This window comes from Pseudorasbora parva, chromosome 9 (genome assembly GCF_024679245.1).
Source record: "Pseudorasbora parva isolate DD20220531a chromosome 9, ASM2467924v1, whole genome shotgun sequence".
NCBI classification, from domain to species: domain Eukaryota; kingdom Metazoa; phylum Chordata; class Actinopteri; order Cypriniformes; family Gobionidae; genus Pseudorasbora; species Pseudorasbora parva.
In genome coordinates, this window is record NC_090180.1 from 7,732,590 (window position 1) to 7,750,334 (window position 17,745).

General features: G+C 40.6%; 1 protein-coding gene and 1 long non-coding RNA gene across 2 annotated transcripts in view; one reads left to right on the plus strand and one right to left on the minus strand.

Moving 5' to 3' along the window:
* The first annotated feature begins 51 nt into the window (after positions 1 to 51).
* LOC137089462 (uncharacterized) lies at positions 52 to 4,854 on the plus strand. Its single transcript, XR_010907689.1, has 3 exons — positions 52 to 368; positions 4,332 to 4,393; positions 4,480 to 4,854. It is a non-coding gene; the product is annotated as an uncharacterized lncRNA (long non-coding RNA).
* A 943-nt stretch (positions 4,855 to 5,797) lies between these two features.
* zswim5 (zinc finger, SWIM-type containing 5) overlaps positions 5,798 to 17,745 on the minus strand; it is a 44,921-nt gene continuing 32,973 nt past the window's right edge. Inside the window, exons 5-14 of the mRNA XM_067453697.1 lie at positions 16,776 to 16,952; positions 16,511 to 16,687; positions 15,768 to 15,914; positions 15,352 to 15,489; positions 13,574 to 13,831; positions 12,866 to 13,001; positions 11,656 to 11,813; positions 11,385 to 11,548; positions 10,599 to 10,680; positions 5,798 to 9,280 (exon numbers count right to left, since the gene is read on the minus strand). Coding sequence (XP_067309798.1) covers positions 8,418 to 9,280; positions 10,599 to 10,680; positions 11,385 to 11,548; positions 11,656 to 11,813; positions 12,866 to 13,001; positions 13,574 to 13,831; positions 15,352 to 15,489; positions 15,768 to 15,914; positions 16,511 to 16,687; positions 16,776 to 16,952 — 2,300 coding nt within the window. The 3' untranslated portion in view covers positions 5,798 to 8,417. The remainder of the gene's footprint in view (positions 9,281 to 10,598; positions 10,681 to 11,384; positions 11,549 to 11,655; positions 11,814 to 12,865; positions 13,002 to 13,573; positions 13,832 to 15,351; positions 15,490 to 15,767; positions 15,915 to 16,510; positions 16,688 to 16,775; positions 16,953 to 17,745) is intronic.

Below are 17,745 nucleotides of genomic sequence, written 5' to 3' on the forward strand. Positions count from 1 at the left end.
GTGACATTGGCGACCCGAATCTTTGATCGATTCACTGATTCATTACCGATTGATTATTTTTGGAGGCACGTGGAGGAGAAGACAATGCTGAATAAAATCGTAGTTTTTGATATTTTTGAACCTAAATGTATTTTTGATGCTTCAAGAGACTCTAATCAACCAACTGATGTCACATATGGACTACTTTGATGATGTTTTTATTCCCTTTCTGGACATGGAGGTCGACAGTAAAGTGGGCATTGACTGCATTATGCTCTGGGACTAAAATATAAAATATCTTAAACTGTGTTTCGATGAGGAACGAAGGTCTTGCGGGTGTGGAACGATTTTTATTTTTTTTACGGTCTATGGTGTGGAACGACATTAGGGTGAGTCATTAATGACATCAATTTCATTTTTGGGTGAACTACTTAACCCTTGAAGGCGCATGCTGTGTAACGTTATCTTATCACGTCATGTAAGGCCGCACACTGAAAAGTAACGTTAATCTGGTCAGGTCGTTTACATGGTTACATTTTTCGTTCATCGGTTAATGAAAAGGTTTATCCCACCCCTCTCAAACCGATTACAATTTCATTCGTTTTGGAAATTTTTATTTCCGATTGAGGTGTTCATATGGAGCATTTTCATTCGGGTTGGACTTTTAAACCGATTACAGTGCTTCATGTAAACGCACCTACTGTCCTTGTCAGAGCCAATTGCCTAGTACATTCAGTATCTGGCTCATATTCACAATGTAAAAAAATATTCTCAATACTATCATCTTTAAAATCAATCATTTGATCACTGACAGCTTCTTCACCAAATCCAGCATTAAGTTTTTAAAAATGACGCTTATATTTACGTTCAGTATTTGCCCTGCAGTAAATCACGGAGCCCTTTCAAGTTTTGCTGATGATACTTCCTATTCTTTTGTTTTCTGCCTGCGGTAAGTATGAGTGCAATGTCATCATTGTGTTTATCAGACATTCCCAGGTGTACACACCTCGGGTAGTTAGCAACACTATACAATTTTTTACAAAGAAAAAATGATGAGGAAAATATTACGCAGTGTCTATTCACACCGGGTGCAAATAGCGTGCCTTGTTGGCAAGTGCTATTCACACTTGCTCCGTCTAACAATGCCTGGTTGGGCCAAACAACATTATAAAACGGTTTGCGATTTAACGTCTTCAGTGGCCCAATCAGTAAAGGGTTCGGCTAGCGGATTGTTGTTTTTTTACGCAAACAACACATGTTCGAATCCGCCTTTTGCAGAGCTTTCTCTTTACTCATCACAAATCACACCGGAAAGGCATTTACTTTTTATCAAATTTAAGAAAATGTTCTAAACGTGGAAATTAAGTGCCAAACTTTTTTTTTTAAATAATAATAATAAAAGCATTTACTGGGTAGGATTGGGCTTTTAGTGTCCCTTTAAAGGGATAGTACATCCAAAAATGAAAATTTGATGTTTATCTGCTAACCCCAGTGCATCCAACATGTAGGTGTCTTTGTTTCTTCAGTAGAACTAGAACACAAATGAAGATTTTTAACTCCAACAGTTGCTGTGTGCCAGTCGTATAATGCATGTGAATGGGTAACAATTCTATAAGAGGAAAAAAAAAATCCTTAGACAACATACACAAAGAGCCATGTGGCTTATGACGTATCATTTTTTACCTCAAATACAACGCTATAACCAACAGCCTGGAACGCACTTCACTTACAGTAAACATACACGCTCTGGCGTTGTGTACGTGTAAAGACATCACTTCCGGTATACAAGATCTGTTGTAGTTTACATCAATGCCAGAAGTGAATCTCGTACACTACGCGTGTATATTGACCTTCTTTACCGGAAGTGAAGCGCGTTCCAGGTTGTTGGATATAGCGTTCTATTTGAGGTAAACAATGATATAAATACGGCTCGATTTCTCACACAAACTGATCGTTATGTGTCTTAAGATATCAATGTGTCGTCTAGGGGTGTGCACGAATATTCGATCTGTAATTAACATTCGAAAACTAAAAATACTATTCGAATTTTATTTTGTTAATTGGCTGGCTGTAAATGCAGTGAATCCATGAGAAATCCCTCTAAATCTCGCAGTTATAACTCAATCCACTGGGTGGCGTTGTGGAGCAGGTTAATAAGTTAAGTGCATTTGATCACAATGTCGTCGTCTGCCTTGCGATGTTTGGAATTACTTAGATGAAAATTGAAAATGCTGTTACAAAATGGAGTTACTTTTGATGAAATCAATTACTGAAACTGAGTTATAATAATATCACCACCACAAACGAGAATCACATGAAATCCAAACAGCAGTGGAATGAGCGATCACTGCTCAGGAGTGCAGGTAAGCCCATCTGTACCCCGAGTGAGAGCGAGATAACTTATGATAGCAAAATGATCTCGAGACAAATGCTTCCTTTAAAGTTCTTTGAGGGTTTATGAACAGAAAACACAAAGTTCTTCACTCAAACTTCACTTAACCGTTATCTTTGTCTCCGCAACGCCTGTCAGTGGCGCATTTTCTCACCCGAGAATAATATCAGAATCCAATAATATTATAGTTTCTCTCTACATGAAAATGTGAAACAATACAAAGTAAACACATCAGCCATATCAAACACACACTCAGGTCAGTAGGCTATATACCCTATTGACGTGTTTGTGTTTGTACGTTCTGCACGCTAACTGACCGCGCTCTGCTTTATAAGAGTTTCTTTCCGCTCGTGCTCCTTGAGCTTATAATGCTTTGTTCTTTAGGCATTTTTTTACACACTGTTTAATGTTTTAAAAACCTTAATATATAACATAAGCGTGTTGTGTACATTGCCTAATCATAAGCTTGTTCAGAAATGGTGACGACATGTTGAGAGAGAAAAAGAAAGAAACATCTCTCTCATTTTCTCAAAATACCTAATTTAAATAAACGAATATTCGATTTTTGTGAGCCCAAATATTCAAATTCAATATTTTGGGAAAATGCCCATCCCTAGTGTCGTCATGAGCCACAGGGCTCTTTGTGCATGTTATCTATTTTATTTGTTGTTGCTCTCATAGAATTGTTACCCATTCACATGCATTATACAACACAGATGGCACACAGCAACAGTTGGAGTTAAAAATCTTCATTTGTGTTCTGCTGAAGAAACAAAGACACCTACATGTTGGATGCACTGGTGGTAAGCAGATAAACATCAAAATTTCCTTTTTGGTTGAACTATCCCTTTAAGGTGGTATCCATTTAATAATTTAAATAAAAATAATTATTGACATTGATATTATTGCATCCAGTTAACGTATAACAATACTGAGGGGCAAATAGTATGTTTCTGTCAAAATAAAGTGTAAATTACATGTAATTACTATTTACATATTGCAAAGAACTGCTAATTTTATATGGTGTAAATAAAATATATCACTATTTTCACTTAGTGTAAATAGCCACTGCCAAAACATTAATTATATAGGGTAGTCAATGACCCCACAGCCACGAGTCACTAAAAACCCAAAGTATGCATTAATGCAATAGCTAACATATAATAACAAACAATCCTTAGCTTTTATTTATCTTGGTTAGTGTTAATTTCTAAATATATAAATGCATGTTAATAAAGAAGTTAAGTAACTTACATATACACAACATTGTTAGTTACTATTTTGGCTAACAATGAAAATGTTTCCAAACAAAGTAAAAGCACAAACTGATACACATCTCTGAGCAATGCATTGTAATGGGATTTTGTTCCCCCAAGAATCAGTGTTTTGAGCGAATTGCTTGATTGAGTGAATAATTCAATGACTCACTTTAAATAAGACGTATACTCACTCTTAGAATGAATATTAGCATTAAGCTAATCAAGTTCGAGGGCCGCACTATTGGATTTTTGATCTTCAGTTCTGTTCGTCTTAAATGTTCTTTCATAATCCACTCCAGCTCTCCATACCCGCTCAACCCACCCCACTTCCCACCTAAAAAAAAAAACAAGTCCCATGCTGCCCCACCCCTCCTTACCCTGTCTTCCGACACCCCAATTACAGAGGGATTCTGGGAAAATCAGAGCAGCAGAACAAAGCTCTGCAAATCAGCTCCCCTAAGAACACAATATGTGATTACGCTGACAGCAGAACCTGCCATGCAGGGTGCAAAGGACAAAGCTTCCTCTCGCTGCACAAACCTGTCCAGAAGCACAACTGTTCTCAGAGTTGCCTGACAGGTTTGTGTGCTCCATGACTGCGTTTAGACGTCCGCTTTCTGATGATGGGGTTGGTTCTAATGAAAGAAAAGCCTTTGTAACATTGTTACACGTATAAACAATGCTTGTTTTCCCCCACCAAGCCCAACACCTACTCCCCGCTCCAATCTGACAGCCTCAGCCTGCGCTGGAAGCTCAGAACAAGGTGGGAAAGCCAATTACTCGTCTCTCTTTTCCTGGCGTGTCACTTCTGCTAAATCACTGAGCTAAGGAAATGCCTTCTCTTTGCAGCGTGTCTAACAGAGCCAAACCCATCCATATTTCAGCCAGCAGCACTGCCATGCTTGACAAACACTTACTCAGTGGTCCTCACAGGAGCAGAGCGCTGCACCGGATCCAAGACACAATGAAGAGCAGCAGCTGTGAGGGACCCTGATGGATGGGATAGTTTGTATAAGCAGACCCAAAGAGCATTGTTCCTGTCGACTGCATCTCTAACACAGTCGATCACTCTGACACAAGGTTTTTCTGGACTTTATTGGGGTTTCTAAAGAGAAAACTGGAGATATAGTATGGACATAACAACTACAGCGATTTTGTGCGTTAAATACCTCATGACATCAAATTTGGAGATGCGTGTAAGCATGCAGAACTAACCTAAAAAGTTGACGGAATTTGCAGTAAATATTAATAGTTGTTATCTTCTGGATAAAAAAAAACAATATCCCCTTCACATACACTACCACTAAGTTATGAAGTCTGAAGGTTTCATTTAATTGATCAATAAAACAGTAGTATTGTGAAATATTATTAAAAAGATAAATGTTTTGTTTTTTTTTCTTCCATGGAATTCATTCTTGTGAAGGCAAAACTGAATTTTCAGCATCATTACGTCTGTCACATGACCTCCCATGATCCTTCAGAAGTTAATCTATGATTTGCCACTCAAGACACATTTCTTAATGTTCAAAACAATTGTCGTTTAATATTTTTGTGAAAACATTCAAGATTCCTTGATTAACGAAGTTCAAAAGAACAGCATTTATTTGTTCACATTTCCAGGTTTCTTATATGGAAGTCATCGTAGTTGGGTAAACTATAGTCGAGAATAGGAGATGGCAGCAAATATATATTTTTTTATTAAAAATATAGAACTTCTTTAACATGTAAAGTAAAAATATAGTCCTCAGAGCAGTCAGAAGTTTGTCATTACTCCCTACTTATTTTTTTAGTTATTTGCTGCCACTGCAACAACACAAAGCATAGGATTATAAATGAATAATCATAAAATAAAATATGAGAAACATTACTAGATTTGCAATGGTGATAACTGTGGAAACGTGTCACCACGATGTCTGCAGCACTGGTATCAGTAAATGCTACTGTTGCAAAAGTTTCATAATAATAGGTTAAGCATCTACACATGACTGTGAGGTATTTCTGGCCTGTGACAAACTAAAGGCTACTGGCTTTTTAGAGCCTCTGCTGCGAATCGCAAATACATCATCAAGAGGAAATCCATCACAAAAAAAAAAAATCTAATTTGCACTTCATAAAGAGCCAAGATTACAGTTGCTGTGTATCATGCTGCATTAAAAAAGGCCAAAGACGTGTTTCACACTTTATTCATAGAAAAGCACTGAAATTCAACACAAATCATATAAAATGGTAGTAGCATTACATAAATAGTAATAAATTTTTGTTTATAGACATTAGCTCAAGAGGTTGCACAAACAAAAAGTGTTGATGAACTATACTTTTGTGGCAACAAATACTGGATACCTTTTTATAATTCAGTAGCACAAAGAGGCGACAAACACTTTCCCTTAAATTAAAACGAAACAAAATCAAACAGTAGATGAACTAGTGAACAATCTCTACCAGCGATTATTTTTTTCCTTCTAAACTCTAGGGACAGATCAAAACACTGGTACAGTTAACACATACAGACACTTAAGAGTATGGAAGAGAGAAATCAAAAGCCAGAGGAGGTTATTCTCTTTTTGAGATGCCATTGGACCAACTAGTTAGCTACAGAAAATGCTCGTTTTTTTAACCTTTTTCTTTTTTTCTTCTTTTTTTCCTTTTTATATAGTTTTTGTCTTTTTTGTCAGGCAGCACTATTATCATTCTGCAGATGTGTTTATAGAAACAAAATAAAACAAAACGTTCCTAATCTGAGCTTTCCCTCGGGTCCGTCCACTGAGCTCCCTGACAGAGCTGCATAACGTGACTAACACCTTGTGTTTTGAGTATGCCACAGCTGAGGCAACTAGTATGAATTTTGAAACAAAAATTAAAGTGACCAACCTTAACCAACAACATTGAGAAATCTCCTCAAGCTTTAGCCATTAATGAAGCATCTATCAAGGTCTCGATTAGGCAACCTCAAAACAGACCCTATTGCCCTCAAAAAGCCCCAATACAAGATAACCACGACCCTAAAGTACATTGACCGTGTCGAAGTGAAGAAGAATAGAATACCAGATGCCCTTCTTCCTTGTTTGGGCCAGTCGAAGGTGTAGGTCCATTTTCTCTATGACATTGGCAACACAATGTCCTGAAACACGTGCAGTGCTTTCAGAGAAGACTATAAGGCTTCAAAGTAAAGAGTTGTATGTAGATCAAAGGCAAAGTCCATCCAAACTTGAAGCTCGTGCAGATTACTTTACTTACAGATACAAACGGTTGAATTTTGGGAGAGCGCCCCCACCCCCGAGCCAAACAAGGAGAAAAGATGGAGGAGGATCGGGGGGAAGAGGGCAAATCATGAAGTGGGTCTGCATAGTCTGTTCATAAACGTTTGTCCTCTCCTTTCTTTTTTTTTCTTTACATGCTTCTTCTTGCAAAAAGGTATTACAAAAAAAAAAAAAAATAGGATACAAATAAAACCGTTAATCAGAAATGTACACAGGAGCACCTGAGAAATGTTTCTGAAGTCTTTCCTCTTACGGTCGTCACATTCCCAGCCCAACAAATTCAAGTATCCAAAAAGAAAAACATACAGTCATCATAAATAATTATAACTTTACAATTTTTTGAATTGACACTTTCGTATTTACAATATCTTAAATGCTTATGCTACTATTTTTTCTGTTTTGTTTCTTTAAGTGATTCCCTGAGAACGGAGTTGAGCATATCTCTTCTCGTTTCCTCTCTTCTCGTTTTCCTTCAGATGGAAGCCGCAGAGTGCATTCTAAGTGTTCGGATCCACTGGGGCACTTGTGGAGGGCGGAGGTCATGGAATGTGGAAGATATTACAGTTTAAAGCCAGCTAATTTCTTATTCTGCCAATATAGCCATTTTCGTCAAACGCATCTATACAATTCACCTAATTTGCACACAGTAAGTAATCGCTGATCCGAATGCATCATGTAGGGGATGGAATTTAATGAAGTGCTAGTACATATATATTATTACTGCTACTCAATCTCGCATAAGTCTTTTTGTTTTCGTTTTTCCGCTGAGAGGTAACAGAGAAACATGTATGGCTGATATTGATGGGTAAATATCTCTGTTTTGTTCAAATTCAGCAAGAGCAGGAAACAGCATGGAAGGATTGAGCACGCACGTATTCTCTTACGTCGTCGTCTTTCCTGCACAGAATTTTCAAACAGAGATTAAGATGAGCCGACAGTAACAAACACAGGAGAGAGGGGAGGGCTCACGTCTTGTGGCTCGCTTGAGTCGCGGTTGGGAGGTTGGACAGAGTTGCAGTCTAAGTTTGAGGTGATGTGCCTGTCTCACTCTTAAAAAAGCAGGCCATTTCCAGAGAGAGTTAAAGCTGATCCGTAAAATACGATCGAGGTATGCTGATAACACTGTGTGTGAGTGTTTCAGGAATGACCGTTTTGATTCGAGTGTTCAAGCCCCTTTCCAAAACCAACCAAACGCCTCCCCCACGCTCCATTTACCACATAATCATTTGGTTTCTCTTTATGTGCCACTTTTACATTTTTATCACAATATCTTGATTAAACGAAATCAAGAATGAGCCAAAACAAAAACATAAATGGTCATAGTTACAGTTGTTCTTCTCCCCTCCACAGGTTCGACCTGGTAGAAAAACTTGGTGAACAGGAATTGTTCACAATAAAAAAAACAAGACAAAAGAGATCAAAACAAATGGATAAAACTTAAAAATTCACCAAAAAAGGAAGAATAAAATAATAATGCCTTAAATAAATGAAGAATGAAAGAAGAAAGAGTTTCCCACTGTCAGGCGAGGTTCAACCGAAACGTTCTCGTACCAACATCATGAGTTTCTTTTTGCCCTTATAGATTTGTTTGAGGTTGTCTATAAACTGGGCGAACTGAATGTGGCCATCTTGGGCCAAAAGGAAGGTCTCTCGCGCCTTACTGAGGAACTCGATGAACTCTCCATAGTGGCGTGGGCTGATGTGCGTGAGGCGGGAGTGGGTGGTGTTGATGTAGGCGCTGATGGTGGCATCCAGTAGCTGTCTCAACGGGGCTTTGTCAGTGCTCATAAGCTTCCCCGAGTTACGTCTGCCAGGGATGCCGGCCAGGCCGGGGGCCGTCATGGTGCAGCGCCGCAGAATGTCAGAGAGTACCGTGGCGCAGTGAACGCTTTTGACCACCAGGGGGATAATAGCGGCCAGCTCGTTCTTGCCCAGCGAGTGGCTGAGAGCACAAGCCCACAGCACGTCGTTGATGGCCGGATGGGTGTCTTGGTTGTAAGCCAGGTTCAAGTGGGTCATGGCGAGAGACGCCAGTTTGAAGGCTCGAAGGGGGTAGCCACGGTGCTCCATGTAGCGGGCGATGGTGAAGAGCTGAGAGTAGGTCATGCCCGTGGAGGCGGCGTCGATGACTATCTGGTAAGCCGTCTCGAAGGCGATGTGGTCCTTCTCGCAAAGCGTGAGGGCAGACAGGGCGCAGTTTTGGGGATCCTTCATGGCGCACTGCAGGGCCAGGGTGCGCGCGCAGCTGGCGAGTTCCTCCCGCTGAGGGTAGTCGAGGCTCAGGCGCAGGATGGTGTTGTGGGACATCACTGTGGCCGCCACTATGCTGGTTGCCTCGGTGGGGGTGAAGAGGGTATACCAGCTTTGCAATATGCTGACCAATGCTCTCAACCCTGCAATAAGACAAAAGAACCAATCAGAACAGAGAAAACTTTTGCCTCTGTTCAACCTGCATTCAGAAACCACACGATAAACTAACCAAGTCTTTAACTTATCATCATTTACAGGGAAATCTGCTATAGGCATATTGCTAGTTTAAATATTTTGCAACCTAGGTTTATAAGTCTGACTTTATTAAAGCCGCACTTGGCTACTTTTGCTCTCGGGGTCCCCCTACAGTTTGGAAAAAATAATGTCCTCAACTACTGTCGTAAGAGCTGTCATCCTACAACAGGGGATGCCATCGCGCGTGCATTTGTTGACATGACAACCCTGATAGCCCTGAACTAGTGATGCGCGGGTCGTCTCAAAACCCGTGGACCCCGTATGTCTATTTAATGGTCGCGGGTGCGCGGCGGGTTGTAAAAATATATACAGTTGTGCGGTGCGGGCCAAATAACTTCATAAAAGTGGCGCCGCGGGTCGTTGAACACTGCAAGAGGAGTTCAGAGTTCTTCTGGCGTCGCGTGTGAAATGTCTTCATCCCAGGTAACGTTACAGTCAGTGGCATATGTTTCAGCATGTCATATGAATATAATTTCATGGGTTTTATTTTTTTCAAACGCCAAATAATCACGATGCTCACGTTTACAAGCCAGCGTCATTATAGTCTATTGGTTACCATTTTACAGAATCTATATGATACTTCAGTTCAATGTTTGAGTGGTAGCTCACCGTAACAAGCAGGACAGCATCGGTCGGGCACGCCTCCTTCAGCTAACGCCGACGAGCAAACGGTGGTCACATTCTGATCTTCGTCCTGCCTTTAATCCCATCACTTTTTCGTTTCCTCTTATTGCTTTCCTCCAACAAAACCTTTTCTTTCTTATTTGTCTCTGCTGCTTCGGACATGACTATATTATCCGACGAACAAAGTTGGGCTCGCACGTCCGAATTTAAGGAAGTGTGGGTCGTGGTGGAAGTGACATATATGCCGTAAAGCAGTCGAATTTTGTAGTTCTTTTCTTTTTCTCGGGTTACTACCCGAAACCCGAAGTTTAAAAGTACGATTAAAAACGATACAGACCCCATCAGGCTATGGCAGACGTGTCATTCAACCTATTGTAAGTCGATTTATCATCACAAGAGTCTTAAAAAATATATTATGAAGGTTGAAAAGTTACCTAGTGCTGCTTTAAAATTGAACAATGTCAGTCAGAATGACATTAAAAACGACAAAACTAGTAAAGTGCATGACAGAATCTTGAATAAAATCCTTGTTTATTTAAACCTGACAGGGAAAAACATATGAGAGTTTTGCTTGATACAGACCGACTTCAGTAGCACATGTGACTAGCCAGCGAACCATCTCCCTCCGCCTCCAGTTGAGTGTGGAAAGAGTCATCCTCATCACCTGCAGAGAAATATCATATTGCATTAGACACACAAAAGATGCAGAACAGTGTACTGGAACAAATATACATAGCTGTTTTGATGTACATGTAAATTCACTCACCATCAGATATAAAACCAGCATATTCTTTTATAAAACCAGACTATAAAAGAAAACCACTTTTACAGTACTGTTCAAAAGCTTGGGGTCAGTAAGACACATTAAGCTGGTCAAAAGTGACAGTCAAGACATGCATGTAACAAAAGATTTATATTATTTAAAATAAATGCTGTTCTATTAAACTTTCTATTTACAGATGTAATACTTTTCCACAAAAATAACTCTTTTTAACATTGATAATAATAGGAAATGTTTATTTTGAGCAGAAAATGATCTTGTTAACACCGAAGCTTTGCCATGTTGGAATAAATTACATTTTAAAATGTATTACAATAGAAAACTGTTTATAAGTAATATTTCACAATTTTTTTAACAAATATGTTTAAATTTGACATCAGCAAAGGGTCAAAATGTTTTCTATGCAGAGAAATTGAGGGTAATGGGAAAAACCACAAAAAAACAGCTATGTGAGCTCATATGGATGTCCAATAAAAATGTTTTAGGGTGCCCTTGCATGTTTTTGGCATAGTTGGTCATAAATGTAAACGCACTCAATAACGAACAAAATCAAACCAGACATCACATAAGGATGCATTTAGACTTACCTGGAGGCCGAGCTCCAGCGCTACATTGAGCAGCGTGATGTCAGGAGGGTTATCTGCCGGGGTAGCGATCTTAAAGGCATCCTGAGCCAATTTGAAGATGAGGGAAGAGGAGTGGATGTGCTTCTGAATGGCCTCCAAAACGGTCCGCAATCTCAACATGTCACCTAAGACGCAAAACAGACTTGTTAGCTAAACACCGACACAGGACATAAAAGTTTGTTTAAAGTGAACCTCACACGACTCGTTGTGAGTGATTGTGTGCAGCACTCACCTTTAGCGGCAGTAAGCATGGTGGAGGCCAGTTCACACTGCTGAGACTCCAGGTGGCCCAGCGTGAACCAGCGTGGATATCGGCTGGGCACTATGGAGATGCCATGGTGAGGGTGCCCTATGTCACCTGAGGGAGCCGTGGACTCCAGCACTGGAAGCCTGCAGTAAACATGATTATACTGGATTATTCACACATATAAGACTCTAGTTATTCGCATAACCTATAACAAGACCAATATAGGAACAATATAGGAATTTACTGATTTCAACAGCCTTTTACTCTGACATAATTAGCAGATTACAAAGTGCTACTTCCACAGCCACATACCAACATTCTGGTTTCTGCTAGCTCTGCCTGAATGCATGCGATTAGAAATAGCGCTCAATGCTCTGCTACTCCTGTCTGAGTGAACATATTATATCACACTAGCTCAGACTCACAGAAGGTGCGCAGAGGGAGCAGTGCTATTGATTGTGTATTAGCGAGGACTGTGATGAGCTAGACTCAGATGATGATGCCTCAGTGCAGATATACAGTAATAAGCTCCCATAGAGGCTTTATATGGCTGGAGCTACATCACAAAGTGGAGATTCAATCTAATTTAAGGAACTGTGCTCCATAGTTAAAGGTGAAAATAGATTAGATCTTTATTGTCATTACAAATGTTTATACAAGTAAATTATGTTGGAGCAATCTGAATTGCAGCATTAAAATAAAAATGTTACAGTTAGTAACATTTTTTATACATTCAACCAATAATATAAATAAATACTATAAAATATAGAAAAATTAAAACACAAGGTATTGCACAGAGATCATTTGTGCCCAGAGTCCATTAGCCAAATTTAAGATACGTTTATCCATGGGGGTCATTATTGCACAAAGTCCACACATTTATATGCACACATTTAAAATGCACGTTAAAAACCTTGAGAGAAAAATATTTTTTAATATTCTTTGACAAGCTGCAGCATATGATGGTGTCATTTATAAACATAAGTTTTCTTTTCAGCTTTAATATAAACCACTGTTCAAAAGTTTTGTCAGTAAGATTTTTTTTTTTTTAAGAAATTCACTTTTATTTTGCAAGGATGCATTAAACTGATTTTAAATGTACAAAAAGTGAATTTTGAAAACATTTAAGGATACAAGAATACATAGACCTCAGAGATATTACACATGGACTTTGAATGGAGAGAAAGAGTCTCACCTCATTGCACGAAGGCCCAGTTTATACGCCAGGTCTGTGTCATGCGGCAGGAGAGCGGTGAACAGGTACTTGGCAAATGTGTGCATGGGGACACTCTCCCTGTGGATGACCTCCCCCAGACCACTGAAGGGACCACCTAAGGAGAAAGAGAGAGAAAAACGCATCAGAACTGAGCTGTCCATTTTATTAGATTGCAGGGTTGAGTCAGGCTTGATAGACAGGAGGCTGGTGAGTTATTGAGGGCGCGCACTGCAAGTGAGAGAGAAATCTGAGTCGAGCGTATCGCTGGGACGGCTGGGGAGGACGATGAGAAGGCAAACAGGCGGCAAGGCCTCATGGGCTTTGACAGAGTCTGTCCTCCCTAGTAGCAGCGCAGATGTCTGCTCTAAGGTTACACCGCATGTCAGTGGGAGGCTCAGATGCAGGGTGGCCTGTTTTGGGGAAGGGAGTTGGGGACACTGCAGAGGCCAGCCTGCAGATCTTTTTACAGGCATAGCACTCTCTCACTCTCTCACACACACACACGAAATGGGGAGGAGGAAAAGATAAAATAGTCCGATCCACATGGAGAGAAAAGGTTATGGGAAAAGCAAGAGAACAGTGAGGTGAGGAAACCTCTCTCCACAGGGAGGATGGTGCCTATGGGGTGACGACAAGATCAAAAGGTTGAAAAGTAGATGTGATATTGAGAACAAAGGGAGTTTGTACCTTCTAAAAGGAGGATGGCTTGTTTGCGGAGTGTCTGCACCAATACGTCATCCAGCTCCATCTCCTGCAGCTTGGCCACAATCTGCTCCTCGTTCCGGCACACCTTGTCCTGGGCGTAAAGGCCCTCGGGCATCAGCCTCTGCTGCCCCATACCCATCAGCGCCACTTCTAGCGCCAGCGCCAGGTATGACTCCCCTCCGTCTGGACATCCCCACACTGGCACATGCTGGTACACTGGAGGCTTGGGCTCACCAGAATCTATTAGGAAACAAAGAAGTGTTTGTTAAATGTTAATTTACAGCTTTTTACAAATGTTCTTTTTTAAATGAATGAAATCAAATAAATTCATTAGAAGACAAAAAAAAAATACACTGCTAAAAATAAGGCAAGTATATGTATGTGTGTATATATATATATATATATATATATATATATATATATATATATATATATATATATATATATATATATAACCATTCATAAGTTTGGTGTCAGTAATTTTTTGTTTATGTTGTAAGTCTCTTATGCTCACTAATGCTGCATTTATTTGATAAATAAAAGTGAAACTGTGATGTTGTGAAATATTATATATTAAATTTATTTTTATGATGCCAAAGCTGAATTATCAGAAGTCATTACTCCAGTCTTCAGTGTCACATGATCCTTTAGATCAACAGACAATTTAATGTAGCCTTGCTGAATAAAAGCATTTCTTTAAAAACATAAAATAATTTACTAACTCCAGACTTATAAATTCAAAACACCTCAAACTAAGGCATTTATTAATTTCTGTGGATGTTTGCTTGAAAGCTGAGTAATAAAAACACCATCTGTTTGGTGAGAATTTAGACCCTCAACACCAGCTCACTTAAATCCCCCTTGCAAATGATCCTGTTGGTCAATCCTGTTTGTACAGTATACAGCAGACCGGGATCAATGGGTACACCATCATCTGGCTAAATTGTAAAACAACATCTCTACAGGCGTTTCACAATCATAAAAAACCCATACAAAACAACTTAACCAAGCTATGGTGTCCTATCCAGATTTGGTTTACAGTAAATTGCACAAGAAGTAAAGCAGAGGGGTTAGAGAGAGCATTGTTTTGGCTTTCCACATTGCTGAGGCCGCCGCTGCAGCTGCTGTTGCTGGTCGTGCTAAGCTAAGATCCTGACCTTCAGACATTCCGATTGGTTAAATCCAAGAGTCCGCCCCCATCCCAGCACATGCCAGATGTTTCCAACTGTGCAACAGAGTCAAACAAAGAGCTATGCTCTCTAGCACATACACAAACATACAGTGTAATACACAACAGGCGCAAACACACCCCAACACAATCGCTACAGTGCCGTGGCTAAAAGAGGAGCGTTACAACGGGACAAGCGCACAGATATGAACAAACTCTTCCAAGTCACAGTACCATTTGCCAGTATTATTCAGGGACACAATGCCTCTCTGTGGGTTCCTCATTAAAGGAATACAATGGTCGACACTTTCCATTGGCCAGAGCTGGGAGGGATGTATGGAATGCAAATGCTGATTGATTTTATACGTTTTACACCACTGAGTGGGTAGAATGACCTTTCTGATACAATAGCACCCCTTAACACTGCACAGAAAAGGAGGGCAATTGTTAAGAGCGAGGAGATGGGGCTCCAGCAGACTGAATGAAGCTCTCAAAGACAGGCCAGTTGCTGAGCGAGAAACCGAATAATGCCCAAGGCGTCTTGGAGAGTTGTAAAAAGACAGAAGCCCAATGACAGCCTATAATTGTGTACCTCCGGTATCCATGGTATTGTCATCCTCCACTCGACACGTCTCCGTGAGGGTGGCGAAAAGGCAACCAATGGGGTCAAGGGGGTGGCCCACCCAGCCCTCCAGATTGGTGGTGTTGGTCATTCCCCTCTGCAGCAGTTCTGAGGGCAGAACGAGAAATATTAATTTGTATTGGGAACTTATAAATCAACATGTCAGTGCTTAAATAACTATCAAAACAAGTACTTTTCAAGCACATGGCTGTTTCTAAAGTTACCCTGAGCAAAGCTAAAAGTGCTGCAGTTATGACAAACTGTACCAGTTTTCTTTGGTGGTATCTGCAATTTTTTTGAAAAGATAAGGCTTGTGATTATAAGCATTAATTAATACAAATGTTTGATTAAAGCTATATGTTATGCAAATCAGATCAATGTATTACCTTTCTTCTGGTGCTTGTATATGTCTAATTGCCGTTGCTGTTGGAGCCGGAGGGTGTTGATTATGGCAACAGCCAGTCGCAAGGCTTCTCTGGGGTAACCATGGGAACGCAGAGCATCCACCCTGGCGCATGCTGTAGGCACATGATCTGGAACCAGTCACATAACACAGTATAAACATGGTGGGGCTCCTCTCAGATGGGAAAGTTTCTCAGATTTCAAGTTAAATGTTTCAGACCAAATCTTAATGGAAACTGCTTATTTTAGTTCCTGGATCATACAATCATACAAAAGTGAAATCAGACAGATTACGACACACAGCAGAAAGGGTCTCACAAAGAGTCCTCCCAGACTTAAGGTCCATTTCTCACCATGGACTATATTACTGTCCACACCAATGCACGATAATATTGTTTTTATAATAAGTGCATGCTGATGTTTGTTGTCCGAGGTTTTAAATGCTCAAGCTCCGGTGGATTCTGAATGGCTGTTGATGTTTTTAACGTTCATCAGCTTGAAACGTGATTCCATTCTTCTGTGTAATTATGGTTATAGTGGTAATTCTCAAGAGCAATTGTTAAAATGTCATAGCTATTGCCCTTGGTGTGAACGGGTCTTTGTTCAAGAGTCTGACTTAAAAAAAAAACCTCACCCACAAGAGATCCCCAAACTGACTGGATTCTCAGAACAGAATCAACACGGTCAAACATAGATTGAAATGGCCGAGAAGTATGTAAATGCGTACCCAGCCACAGTGGCAGGCCCTGGGGGTTGAAGAGCAGGCTCTCTCCCTCTCTCTGGTAGGCTGGTGACATGTAGAAGTCACTACTGATGATTCTCTGCAAGTGACTATCCTGCCAGTGCAGGTCACAAGCCTCCATTGCTCTTGTGAACACCGTTCTTCTAGGCCGGGCCAGTGAGTCTACACAGAGTAAAATACGGTTATGTGAGCAACAGACATCGAGATAAGTGGATACTATAAGGTTAAGATCAACTGAAGGGAAGCTAACCCTGAGCCAAGTTGCTCTGTGGCAGAGCATTGGTGATGTTGGGCAGCTCGCTACCATAATTGCCATCCTCTAGAGGGCAGATGTCCATGTCTCCCCATTTTTTCAGCTGTCTTAGCCAGGCGCTCTTCTCTTCGCTCTTACAGTGCGGGTTCAGCACGATACACACCCACAGCGCACCTGCAAACCCACATTGCATAGACATCCTTATAACTGAAGTGTGGCTTACAAAAGAGTGAGAAACTAAAAAGGTAAAATGAGCATAAAAGGATAGAGAGAAAAAAGAGGTGGTATTGAATTTTAGGTTGCCACTTTTTAAAAACGTTTATGCACTATTTAAACCAGTTTAGTCATGAACGCAGCTTTTGATTTGTTGCTTAATGTGAAATGGAAAATTAGCACATTTAATGGAAGAGGCTCTAGCGCATCAGCATCAAATACTGGCACTGAAATTTGGCATGTGTAGGGTGGTCTGATGGGCTTGTGTAACTGGTGGCGTTCTGCAATGCCTTTTTGTATCTAGGTAACAGATGGCGGGTCTGCATCTTTTTCCACTGCTGTCATGTACACGCTGCTCTTATTGGCCAAATTGCCATGCTCCAGCCAATCAGCATGGCTGTCAACTGAAGCACAGAACTGTCTTGGACATTTATTAGACGCTCTGGTCATATTGTGCCTGCTCTTTAAAATCAGAATGCACAGTCATTCCAGCAGGTGCGTCTTGTTTACAGCTACAACCGTTTTGGAGGAAGAGGAAGCCAGAGATGCAGCTCTCAAATGAGCCTCTTCAGGATGTGCTCTCATCAACCTCTTTAAATGGCCCGATCAATAGGAGGCAGCTTTAAAGCTCATTGATCCTGGCCCTTTCATGCCATCCCGATAGAGGAGGGCGGCCAGTCCTCTGCCTGCGCCGCAGACTAAGACAGTCATGCTCTGATCCACTTGCCCTGACTGAACTGCTGCAGGTCAGACG